The 14,114-nt window shown below is 42.7% G+C and overlaps 1 protein-coding gene across 1 annotated transcript in view; it reads left to right on the forward strand.

Annotated features, from left to right (window-relative positions):
• Positions 1–14,114, forward strand: part of LOC310874365 (shisa family member 6) — a gene marked incomplete at both ends in the record, with an annotated part of 72,961 nt that overhangs the window by 44,303 nt on the left and 14,544 nt on the right. Inside the window, one exon of the mRNA XM_083787140.1 lies at positions 8,290–8,328. Coding sequence (XP_083643266.1) covers positions 8,290–8,328 — 39 coding nt within the window. The remainder of the gene's footprint in view (positions 1–8,289; positions 8,329–14,114) is intronic.

Here is a 14,114-nt window from a genome sequence, read left to right on the forward strand (position 1 = left end):
CAGTGTGCCAAAATAAACACTAGCATGCCACTCTTGAGATATTTTATTTATTCCTTCCATCAAATGTTTTATAGTGTTTAGGATTTGTCTTTTGAGGGTTCTATTTTTAATTCGTATAATCGTCAAATTGACATTCGAACGTATGCTAATTGAATACATTTTTGAAAGCCAAACAAAAAAATGTATACGTGAAATGTATAAATGGGATTTAAGCGTCTGTAGCATTGCTGCTGAGCATTTTCTCGATTTTCTCCCTGTACACAAGAGATTCATTCACATTCATCTACATCGTTGTGCTTCTCTGCATATTCATCCATGGGTCAGAAGAGAGATAGAAGAATTTAAACTTTCGATGAATATGTCATGAGGAGGGAGTTCAACTCCCTCCTCTGTCTTTTGTGGAAAGACATTTTCTATTCAGAAAGCCAATCCTCCCTAGTCATGACACTGCATACTTATGTATCTTTTGTTAAACTTTAGCAAATATGGTAATTGAATTGCAGCCGAGGGCTTCTCTCCCTTAGGCAAACTTAAAGAAGCCTTTATCTTAGCAAATGACTGACAGACAACTTTGAAAAGCCAACCCCCCCACCCCCCGTGTCACCCAAACCTTTCGTGATTTCTATTGTTGCATTTCCTTTATTAATGAGTTTGGAATTAACTCAACGCACTGGCTAGAGACTGGGGAGGGGGACCCTGCAGAGTCTCAATCTACTCTACTGTTGAATGGGTGTCAAATACTGTAGCGATCAACCCCCCTGTGTGTGTGTGTGTGTGTGTGTGTGTGTGTGTGTGTGTGTGTGTGTGTGTGTGTGTGTGTGTGTGTGTGTGTGTGTGTGTGTGTGTGTGTGTGTGTGTGTGTGTGTGTGTGTGTGTGTGTGTGTGTGTGTGTGTGTGGGCGTGGGCGTGGGCGTGGGCGTGGGCGTGTGCGCGTGCATGTGCACCTGCGTGTGTCTATGTGCATGTTCTTGTTTAGCAACATAACACAACCCCGTAATATTTTCTTTCTTTATTTTATTTTATAATTAATGCCAGCCCTCCGTTTTATTACTTAATGCCAGCCCTCCGTTAGATAAAAAAATGACCAGATCTTGAAAATCTGTGAGCACATCACACTGTAAAATAATCTACATAAACATATATTATGATTAAACAGCTCTTGTTAGCCCATTCATCAAATATATCAGTAGGCAGCACGATGTTTTGCTATACTGTATAACATGCTGGCAGCACTGTACAGTTTAGATACGCACTCAAAATATTGAATGAATAGCTTTGAGATATGCCTGAGGTTTGGGACAAATTGGTCTAACATTCTGCACAGGTCAGAGAGAGGTTTCTATAAATCAATGCCCCAAAACCATGAACTGACGTCATGTACTGTAGATGGTCAGTCAGATTCTGTTTCTTTCAGCCTTCTCTGCCTCTCTCTCTCTCCCGACCTTCCTTTCCCTCTAACCCGCAGCATAATTCTTCATAACGATAACTTGCGCACAGGAGATGACATTATGATTCCTGGAATAAAAACTGCATTTTCTGCTTTGATCATTAAGCAAACGAGCAAAGCAGAGGTATACGGCTCTGCTGGCCTGCTCTATCGAGTCAGCTCTCCTTCTTCATCCTGCAGTCTTTCCATTGCTTGCTCTCTGTGCTTATAGGGCCGGGTTATGAGATGTTAATGAAGGCAGCTTTTGCATGCAGGAGACTGGTAAACTCGCTGTTGTTACTAGTCGAATCACGATCGAACGTGCCGAACGTGCCGAACAAAGTTGAAACAGAAATTGTTTGCAATTTCATTTAACCACTTGATCCCTAGCGTCCCTAATTAGTCGATAGTCGGTAGAGTGGCCGGTAGATCAGCTGGATGGGAACCGCGAGGTTCAAAGTGACTTCCCCCAGAGTCAGAGTCGAAGCAAGACTCTGAATCCCTAATTGTTACCGATGAGCAGGTTGGTGCCTTGTATGGTTTCCTCCGCCGTCATTGTATAGACTCTGGCCAACTATAAAGTTTACATTGTTAAACCCCTGGGAACATATACGGCATTTTCATATAGGCAACTGTAAACAATGCTACTGTGGAGATGAGTCAGTTGTGTTTATTTATTTTATATGCACATTGAGTCACTCACTGTGTGGACAGCTGAGGGCTGTATAAGAAAAAACGTATCCATATCTGTACGTCACAAAATAACTAAATTGACGTTTCTTTACTCTGGTCGTTGCAAATTATCTTTAACACACACACGCACGCACCGTCGCATGCACGCACATGCAAACTATGAGTATTATAAGTCAACAACAAAGTATTGCAAACATTCATCCTTTATATATTATCCTTTATTACAAACTTGACTCTTACTTCCCCACACTTAAAGGTACGATCACAGATGCATGACACCATGCTCACTCGCATATACGTATCTGACTGACTCAGTCCACGGCCCACAAGATGAGAAGAAAAACATTGTCCAAAAAGCCATAAGCCATTAAGAGATGATATCATCAAATATGGAGGGATATGGAGTCAGACGTGGGCTGGTGTTGGCAGCGCTCTTATGTAAGTAGCTTTCTGCAGGGAACGATAGCAATCCAAGACACCCAGCAGGAGAACATTGGGGGGTGTGAAACAAGTCACACATACAGTACAGTACATGGTATTACACCCAATGTTTTGCCACAGACACAGAGATGCACTCCTTCGTGCCAGTTGATTTGTTAATATGCTAATGTGCGGTGATTAAGGAGGAACAAATCAACGCACACACTTGCACCCAGCGAGGTGTTGATTGAAAGAAATCAACAAACCGAGGCTGAGAGAAACAGAAAACACTTTGAAGACAAATGTCTTTGACCCTTTTTCTTGTAACAAAATGTGGGGCGATATTGCAGTTTAAAATTATGTTTTCATTTACTTTTATTCTTCGGATTATTGACCAAGGACTGAGGCGTGTTGTTGAGCACCACCAGAAAAGAAAGTCTTTATTTTACAATGTCTGTTGGTGTTGTGAACATGTCTCATATCCGGCTGATTTCAGGAGACGGCGGTTAGGTCAAGTGTATTCATTGGTTGACTGAAGATGCAGCCCTTGTAGAGTCATTTACCTTGGGCAGAAAATCTCAGTGAAACATCGACATGCGCTGATGGGCGCCAGTGCGTTTCGTTTCGGGCCAGAATGTCAGACTCCCCAGCGTGGTGACTGTTTTTCCTATTTTGTGAACAGCTATTCAATCACTATAGAAAGACTGGAATGTCTGGCTTCTATATGACTGTCAATTTAATTCCAGCTCACTATAGAATGTACTGTATATAGCCAAACCAGGGACCATATCCAGCTCCAACTATAGGGAGAGTGTCAGCCCTGCATGGTCCCCACCCATCCCCCCCTTCCATAACCAGGGTTCATGCATGCCCAGCCATTTCCCCATCAGCCAGCTACCACTCAGTTGGACACAATATGCTTCTACGCAGATTTAAAGGTTTCATGACATTCATTTTCTTTTTCTTTTTTTTTTAATTTTTCTTAATTTTTCTTTTATGTTTTATGACCTCAATTACACCCATGCAACCTGAAATTTGAACATTCAGTGGGTTTTCTTTCTGTGGTCTGGAGTTTTCTCTGTGTGTTCTGGAGCCTTTTGAGCTGCAATGAAAACAGGCAAACGGGCCTCAAGTGACATCTGCTGGCAAATTGTAAAGTCAAAGTCATATATTATGGGATTTGTGGACTCTTACGAATGATTCTATTTATGTAAGTGTCATGCCACCTTGTGGCCCCATCCCTCATGGGATTATATGACACCTTTTCACACAAGTTACAATAAACAGTCAAAACTAAACGAATCTTACATCACACTCCACAGGACAACCAGAGCACTTGTTTGAAAATCCTAGACGACAGAAAGTCTACTGAATGTTAAAAGTTCAGGATCTTTTTTTATGTCACAATCCCTTTAAGCTATAACCCTTTTCCACCAAAAGGTGAGTGCATAATATGCGAAAAAAATGTGAAAAAAAAGAAAGGGGAAAAAAGTTGATTGACTGATTTCCCACCGCCACTATGCCTTTCTGTTTTTCCCCCCCATGGTGTGTCAGATTTGATGTCACAAATGTGCCAAATCACGAGGGCATAGAACTTGCTAGAGGAGCTATATATGCACCATTACGAATAAAAGGATGTCTGTCATCTTATCAATCGTGACGTTCTTTGAGTGCCTTCCGTAGACTGCGAAAAATAAGAGCATTTGTGAAGTGCCTGCAAGTATAGCGCTCTGTCACACACACACACACACACACACACACACACACACACACACACACACACACACACACACACACACACGCACACATGCACACCACACCACACACTCTCTGTTTCTCTCTATCTTTCTCTCTCGGGTGAGTGCTGTCCAGAGGCAATACGCAATTACAGCTATCAACCGATGACAATAATTGTTTGGGAATTGGGAGTGCTTGTGATTATGAAAAGGAATGGGGCTGTGGGTGGGTGGGGTGAGTTATAATAGAGGTTTCTGATTACAAGAAAGTTTGAATCACTTCGAACAAATTCTCTTCTAATTTGAATTGAAAAGATTACAGTTTGTTCGTATACTGGCACATTGTGCTTGTAAATTGTTTTTCGGGTTTGCACATAACTATTATTAGGGGCAAAAGAGAGTATTCACATTTAGAGTCCTAATTTGATCTAATTTCCTCTTCCCCTTAGTTTCGTGTTGCCAGACTGTTGCCTCTCGCAATTACCAAATGTGCATGGAGCCTCCTCCCCACTTCCCCATTTATATTAGGATACATTTGTGCGACTGTAAAGACGAAAAGTCTTTACAGTCGCATATATAGCTTGTTGCTTAGCAAATAAGGAAATACAAAATAATTATATTTTAAAATATATTTTCGTGAACGAAAATGGCAGCTTCCTTAGTCGGATTTCGGTGAGGTGTAGTTCCAGACTCTATAGCATTCGGAGATTGTGGAATAGTTTTCTGGCCATGCGAGACTATCTTCCCCTCAAATCAGGAGAAGCGCTCTCAAAGCATCACTGTGGGAAAGGGGGCTAAAATAAACACGTCTACCTCGGTGTCATGTTACCATCACTGCCGGTGGGAGCTGGAGCTGACACACAACCGCAACTACGGCAGAGATATGTATCCTTGGAATGAAGGCCAATTCTCCTTATTCACACGGCTGCCATCTTGGTAGGTGGTACCTAGGACCTAGGTGACACCCATAGACAACCCATTCATCCAAACAGAAAAGTCCTCTCTAATTATATTAAACAACGTCAAAATCACCAACATTGCAGCTGTAGGGAAAGCTTGAATTATCCTCTTTCAATCTGTAAACTGTAAAAAATCCACCGTAGAAATTTTATGAGCTACTTCCTGTCAAGAAATTCCTTGCAGATGATTTTTTTTGAAGTGCTGGAGTTTGGAAGTGCTCGTTGACTATCACTCAAAGGCCCATGTGTACCACCTGTTTTGAATGTGCACATAATGCAGGAGGCAGCAGGAGGTTGCTTTACTGATAACGAGCGCTTCCATACTCTGATAAGAAATGTCAGGAAGTAGCTCATAAAATGTCTACGGTGGATTTTTATTAAACAAAAAATGTACAGATTGAAAGAGGATAATTCAAGCTTTCTCTACAGCTGCAATGTTGGTGATTTTGACGTTGTTTAATATAATTAGAGAGGACTTTTCTGTCTGGATGAATGGGCTCTCTTTCTGGCTAAAGTGGCTGCCTGATATTCTTGAAAGCCTGGTCACGATCCAATTAGAGGATGCAGCTGATAGTGTTTATTGTTCGGGAAGCCAACAATCTTCCACATGATCTGTATGACCCGCTACTTAAGTGTCTCATATTATGAATTGTATTCCTCCACTGTTTTGTCAGGTAGGAAACCTTTCTGATTAATATCTTTCTCACGGCATTGCAGGGAAGTTGTGCATCAAAATAATTGACAATTTTACCCAGGAACACTGAAATGAGACCATTGTTTACTTGTGCTGCAGCTGAAGTGAAACCTTACTGCAGTGCTCTCTCTCTCTCTCTCTCTCTCTCTCTCTTTCAACTTCCATCTTTGCACTAGCAACAGCCGTGTGATAATGCGTGATAAACACAATGCAGACAGACATGGAACTTATGTTTGATTGTGCATCTTTCTTTATAGTTCCATTCTGACTCCATGCTGCGCGAGGAGAATTCTGACCTGAAATTTGACAGCTTGAGATGTAAATGAGTGTGAATATCTCATTTTTAGATGAAAGCTTTACAGCTCATAACAACATCACAGTTGACAACAATAAGATAAAACGTATGCATTATTCCTGCATGGCAGAGCACAGCAGAGAAAAGGGATATGCATGCTATACTGCAGCTACAGAAACAGAGTATGATCACAGCAGTGTGGAGAATTGTATCATAATTCCCCCCCTCTAAAATGATAAGTGTTAGTGTATCCCTCCTCAACAAGTGCATGCCATTAGATATGAACTAAACAAAAGGCAGGGGGAATTGGAGGCATACTGTACCTGTGTACCACCTCTGGAGATAACGTTCCATCAAACCCTCAATAAGTCAGCCTTTCTGTACTTGACAGATGGATCTATTTAGCCATTGATTAGTTATTGACTGTAATGCAGAGAAGGTTGTACTTGAGGAGTCTCTAGCATCCTTAACCGTTTGCCATGATATATCCCAGCTTGGCAACAGTACTGCACAATTACATATTAATTCCCCGGGTGACGTCCTGCGATATGAACAGGCAGAACACAAATCAGTCGAGTGGAACTCCCGGGGAACAATTTCGAAATAGATGGAGCTAATCAGTGCTATCTTATGTGTTATCTGAGCACTGAGGCACGTCTACAAGTGGCCTTTATCCACCCAAGTTCAAATTATAATAGTGAAACGAATGCATTTTTTCCTAAATCGATAAGAGTTGGGGCCAAACTGCACTTACCTGAAGGTTCGGTTCATGACCACCAGCCACTCAACTGCAGTCGCAGGGCTGGAGGATTTACTTAATGCACTGCAGAGCAAGCAAGGAACAGAATGTACTGCAGATAGAACAGCGCACTGCAAAGCTATCCGTTCTTGCTGCAGCTGATACTACGCACGCACGCGCGCGCGTGTGTGTGTGTACAAATCCTGGCATCGAGATGTGCCGTTTACTCAGGTTTCGTGCACTGGGGGGGTTTAGCATAAACTCCCACTGTTATCAATACGCATAGTGTGTCTGCATGAGCACACATATCCGGATACATCTGCAATTCATGCTCCCCTAGCCCGCCGCCAACGTTGTGTTTTTGAGTTGTAAGAACTCCAACACACACCCATCCGTCCCCTTTTTTATCTTGCTTGAAACACACCCCAAACTGTGTGTGGTGGTGGTGGTGGCTATTGTGGACAGTGGGAGTTAAGGTCAAAGCCGGTGTGGAAATCATTCATGCTGTTCGGGATGCATCTGAACCCAGAGCCTGGGAAGGCATCCCTGCGTCTGTCTGTTGCTGTGTGGGAGGCTCTAGCAGCAGCAACGAGGATCTGATAGCAAATCAATAGTGATGGATCAAAGTGCCGCATGGCTGGAGCCCTCTGGTATCAGGGTTGCGTGGGGAACAGCGGCTGCTTCTACACCTCCCCCTATTCTTGTTTTCATCTTCCTCTGCCGCCATAAGCTCCCCCCCCCCCCCCCCCCGATTCTTTCCTTCAACTGGCCGTTCAAAGTCCTCCCCACCTTTTGAGAGCCCTGTTGCCATTCTGTGCCACTTTGTGTATACATGTGGAGTTTGAGAAAGAGAGAGAGAGAGAGAGAGATTAATAGAAAGAGCGAGAAATATCTTATAGTATCAGGTCCTGTCAGCTAATAGCTTATGAGGTAATAAAAGGTAACACAATCAATACTCCAGCACTAATAGTGTACTCATTCTCCACAGTCCTCTCCCTCACACACTATGTCCTCTGGTTTATGGTGTCATACTGTACAGTATATGGGCAATTGTGTCAAAAGACAAATTCTGTTGTTCATAAAATGAACCCATTCTACGGTTTAATTGTCTAACATTGGACTACGACCAATCAATGCCCATTTTCAGAGGCATTATCCATTCTTCTTGTGTGACCGTTCGGTGTAAATTGAAATGCAGACATGCATCCCCGGTGCGGTTCATTGTGACCGACCGCGTGACTTTCTGGCTGCAGAAAGAAGAAGCTCAACCTTCAAATGCTCATTTATTCTCCACCACTCAATGTGCCTTCACGGTTCTCTCTTCTAGGGGAAAACCACTGGCCGGTCCGCTCCCTGAGTCACCATGGTAGGAATAGCTGTTCTTTGTGGAGAGAGGGTCAAAGTCGCCTCTAACCGCAGGTGTTAAGGATCAGATCTTGTGTTAACCACATTCACCCTAGTCATCCCGATTCTGGTCTGGAATAGAGCAGTCGCAGTCCCGCCACCTCCCTCGAGAGACCCGGAAGATAATTCCCCGTTCATTTTTCCTCATAGACTTTTCAAAAAGTATTTATTTAAAGACGTTTAACACCGCGGACAAAGCCAACTCTTGTTGTGACAAATCATGACAATATAAACACAATGTTTATAAAACATTCTCTACATATAGGGTTTAAGTGGTTAACCAATGAACCTATAATGGTGTTGATCTGATTTGACATGTACGTTTAGGGGCAGCTTATGCCTCATGGAGTGTTTGTCATTGTGGCGCCTTCCTTACCTCCATTCGCTTGTATCTGCCAATCTAAGCGCTGTATCTTGCCCTCGATCGTTGTTGACCGTCCATCTGTGTGATTAGTAGTATGGTATTGTGCGTTCGGCCTGTGTGCGTTGAATTCATCTCAGCCTAAGGCAGTGATGTGATGTTGTTGTTGTTGTTGTGTGGGGGCGTCACCTGCAACGAAACATAGCAAAGAGGTGCTTTCAGTCATACTGTATAGCACATACACAGATCTCTTGTGTTATTGTGCTATTTCTATACAGTATGTATAAGAATAAGTGCAAATGACTATATTCCGATGCTCAATACTAGAGTGTTTAACAGGAGTCTCATATCTCCTTCTTAGTTCTTAATGATGTAGTGCTGTGATTTGTTTTCACCCCTGAAACATGATCAGGTATTATGATTATAATAGGAGGAAGATTTCTTTCAAAAAAAGTGTACAGACAGTGTTAAAATTGTATTTGTATGTGGCCACACCCACCAGTTCATTAAGTATACCTGGTTTTCACGATAGCACCACCCACCTGAACTTAAGCCTCGCCCACAGCTGTTGTTGTATGATAATGGGGGAGGGGTTAGGGTTATGATGTCACTAAAATGGTGTTATTGCAATTGGGCCTTTTGACTCAAAGGCTTTCAAGCTTTCAGGAAGAAACCAAAAATACACAAGACATATTTGAATATTATAACCACACCTGGGGGTCTATTAGAGTAATGTTAACTCCATAGACACATGCAGAACAGAAAAAGTACAAAAATCACGGCACTCCATCTTTAAGAAAATGTATTTTTGTCAGGCCGGGGTACCAATTTCATCGAACCAGGAGAGAACTCAAACAGGATTACGGGATAAACATAACAACTGGAAGTGATGAAACAAAAGAATATTATTAGCATACACAATTAGAACTGGAACGCTGTAAAATGGAGGCTGATAAGTTATCTTTTTGTTTTTGTTACTGAACATATCGCCCCATAGCAATGATTTCTATAATGTTTCTATGTTTTTATTTCCAACAGAAAAACACATCACTTTAGAGAGCCCCTTTTAACCCACTTTTAATTGCTTTGGGCCTGTGAGACCGATGTGAAAACCTACACGCACCAAACTAGGCCAAATCAGTCAAAACCTGCCTCTTGATGTTTGTTGCAGCTGACCCACCTCTATTCACCCCCCCCCCCCCCCCCCACACACACACACACACACACAAAAGTCCCATTTCACTCCTGTATTTTCAATTGTATACCATATACTAAAATATTCTGTCCCAAATCTCTGCTGGCTTCATTGTTATTGGTATCAATGTACAGTGCCATTGAATCTAACCAACTATGCTGCTTTTTTTTGCCTGTATAATGTTGTAAATGTTCTAACCCACGTGGTGTGTGTTGTCCTGGTGGTGTTGTTGTTACTGCCGGACGCCTCGGGTTCCATCCCGATGGAGAGGATGTGGTCTATAAGAGGTGGGGATAAAGGCAGTTTTTAATGATGTTACTTCTTTTTACTTAAAGAAGACATCAGATAAATCTGTGCTTATCCTCGCCTACCCCCTACCCCCTCCTCCTCCTCCCCCGCCGCCCTGACCTCCTCTCAAAGGACAAGTCTACTTTGTCAACGGGGCCAACGAAAAGGAGTCGGTTGGTATGTCGATCGACGGTTTTGACGGGGAGTGGCTTTTGTTTTTATCGTCATGTGAATTTAGATGAAAATATCGTTTTTTTTATATATCTATATATTGCTCCACTGTTTGATCTTCGGGGGAACGTTATTACCTTTAAGTCCAGTGAGGGGTGACTCACTCTCCTCTATGAAAACCACAGAATACGTCTTCAATAAAGTTACTCTTATTGCCTTTTATCACAGCAGGGTCAGTAGCATTCTGCTGTGGGTTCACTGTCCATCACGGTGCAAATTGAACTGAATATGAGATCCGCCTCGAACCGACCTGCCCTTCCCCCCCCCCCCCCCCCGCCGAGTCTATCACGGCACATTTGTCAAGGTGGATTGACATTTATAGGAGGGCCATTTTACCACTTGCATTGACACATCGAGTGAAGAGTTGGCCTTTGCTGCCTCTGAGCGTGATTGTCGGTTATGAGGTGAAGAGGAGTCTGAGCGAACGCTCGGCAAAGCATTCTAGACCCAGAACGAGCAGTTCATCTTAGCATCAAGCGTATATTATGCAGGTTCACATGAAGTGTAAAAGAGAATTTCTGTTCGTTTTATTCTGTTCACTAGTTCACTTCAAGTTTTTGTGCGTGCAAGCACTATATAGTCTAGTGCTTGCATGCATGAGAACTATAGTGACGTCACTAGACAAAAAATTGGCCATACATTTTTCCCATAGAGATTTACACAAATATTTATATAAATTATTTTAAAACTTGAATCAAGCCATCCAGGATCCTGCAGGTGAATCAAGAATCATCACCAGCATAAAACATTTGATTCTGTGAAAAAAAAAAGAAATCATGATATCTCTGCTGTTGGGAAGAAACCTCATTCACCAATCATTTTTTAGGAAATGAAGAAAACCTTATATAAAAATAAAAAAAACAATACTGCCTCATCAAAGTTGGTGTTGTGACTTTATATATTGTCAGTTACTTGCATGAGAGGGGGAGAGGTGTAGTTGTTTTAGCAGACAGTTTGAGAATGGAGTTAAGAGATTTGTTTTACTACTTTCCATTGGTTCTATATTTTCGAAACAACACACAAACAAAACAAATATGTGAAAATGTTTTAGAATTGTTACATTGTTTGTGCCTATAATGACGAAAAGGTTGAAAGAAATTCCAAACATATTCCCTGGCTGACACAGAGAAAACAGAAAATCAATTCAATTTGATCTGCCACTCTGTTATGCAGCAATTAGGATCTGATTCATTCATCTAAATGATTTAGTCTTCACACTATAGGCCTATACACACCTGTTCATTTCTGTAGTTTATTGGTATTTTTATTGAATCAAAACACACTGTCATCATTTTAATTTCACTATGAGCCTCATGTGGGATTCAAACTCTAATTGACTCGTGTGGCACACGTACGCACCCCGTTATGAATGAACAGTAGCAGCTCAAATTAGATCAGCTGGTAGTGCTATTAACGTAACGCATTATCGTTATCACCAGCGCCACAACACAACTGGGTCAGACTTAAGCTTGGCTTCGGTTGGGGATCACGTGAGTATAGAGGTTGAAGGATCTTTCCATGGGGCCCAAAGCTTTGTGTCCCCCCCCCCCCCTGAGTGAAGAAGGCTATTATGGCAGTTAACATTTAGCGATTAAATGTTAACACTCTTTGTCAGTTGTTAAATGCCAGGCCCACAGTGGCTTCTCTGGCCCCCGCGCTTTGTCTGCGTGTGTGCGGAGGAGGGCACGGAGAAGGGCAGGGGGAGGCATGTTGGCAACAATGGGCTATCAACAGATCCAGTGGAATAGAGACCCTCGCAGTCTCATATCGTATCACATCGGCATTCATGATGGTCTCACACGCACGGTTTTTCCCGCATGCACGCACGCGCACACGCACGTGCAAATGCAGTCAAACAAAGTACAGTATACACTCACATTTCTACAGCTTTTTGTGTATCCCCCCCCCCCCACTCCAGCCAATTGTTGGTAACAGACTCATTATTGGATCCAATGGGCAGGGTTTTTTGTTCACACACACACACACACATGCACACACAGACACAGACACAGTAGCTCCACATGTTGGGGTAATGGGGGTGGGGGGGGTGGGGGGGGGCATGGACTGCTGGTATTTGGAGCGGGATGTGAGTGGGAGAGAGTGTGGAGGAGAGAGGCAGAGATCAGAGAGCAGACTCTGGAAGAGATCTCCAGCCCTAGAAGAAGTGCTGTCGTGTGATCACTGGCCCATGTTGCTCCTTCTTCTGCAGTGCTCCTCTCTCCTCATATCCCCCCCCCCCCCCACCCCCTCAATCCTCCCCGAGACCCCCCCCCCCCCCCCCCCCCCCCCCGCATCTGAAAACATGTTGTTCCAGGGACTGAAAGAATATACATGAAAGAATATACATTCAAAGATTTGCGCCATGTTTTCACGATTTTTCACAAAAATAGCAGATCTACAACTCGGTGGCCACCCTATGAGCTTGTAGATCTGCTATATTTCAATACAAATGCTTAAAACACCAGAAGAGGTTCCCGTTCTGAATTGGTTAACCACTTGAACCCCAGCCTCTGGGGGGGGGGGTTTGAAACATGAGCCGCAATAATAATGGCCGATCTGTAAGCTCGTACAAACGCATCGTTGGCAGAAGACAGCGGTCCAATTACAGAGCCAACTCGTACGGTCCAATTTGCAGAAGGTCCACAGAGGCTTTAAGTGTTTAACAACCGAACCTACTATATATACTTTGTCATACGACATAAGTATTGTCGGAGGTTTTATAAGTGGTTCATTTCAATACCGCTTTCTTTGTTGTATTTTCACTTGGAATTATTTCCAAAGCCTTTGTATATTTTGTTGTCCGGTTTTATCAGTTTGACTTTGTTCTGAAGTTTGTCTATTGTGTTATGTAAAGGCTTCATGGCAGCCATCACCCTACTGCCGCCCTATATGCCCTGAACGATAACACATTATATTATTCAAAATTCAAACTATAGAGCCGCTGAGAGAAACATATGTTCATTATTTATTTTGCCACAGCCATAAAGAACTTATTTATTAGTTTGTCCTGCAGTACTATTAGTTCAATTTACAAGTGACGACTTAGGAAACACTCTTATCCAGAGTGACTTACAAGTACAAGGTCAACAAGTAGTGACAGGCTATTAAGTGGTTGACTAATTAAGAAAACAAGTACGTCCTTCAAAGTAAAAAGGATAACAAGAGGACACACAATAAATAACATTCTTGATATCTGTGAACAAGTAAGCCACATACATCTAATTAATACTTCCATTCCGGTAATCACTTAAGCAAAAACATTTTAAAACACACACGCACAGAATGGCATAAGTGCTATAGTATAAATGTGGAAAAACAACAATGCCTCCACTGTACTTTAGTTTTGAAGAGAGCACTTAGAGTAGCACTTTCTTATATATACTGAGACACAAAAACCCCAGGAGTATGAAACTGTCGATGCTTCTAGCTGCAACTTGACCTTGACTTGTGAAGGTGTTCAGCGTTTGACTCCCCTCCCCTGCACACCACCTCCCCTGTGGACGTGGATGTGACGTTTCGACGTGCGTGATGTGAAACAAAAATGCCACGCCAAAATGTCAGAACACTGAGTCACTCGCCATCTGGACACGAATTCTCGGGAGATCAATTGCAAGGGAAGTGAGAATTAATGTGATCTCGACGCGTACGAGAGAGAGAGGAGACAGCATTTCCA

This window comes from Protomyctophum parallelum (genome assembly GCF_964188405.1).
Source record: "Protomyctophum parallelum genome assembly, chromosome: 17".
NCBI lineage: Eukaryota > Metazoa > Chordata > Actinopteri > Myctophiformes > Myctophidae > Protomyctophum > Protomyctophum parallelum.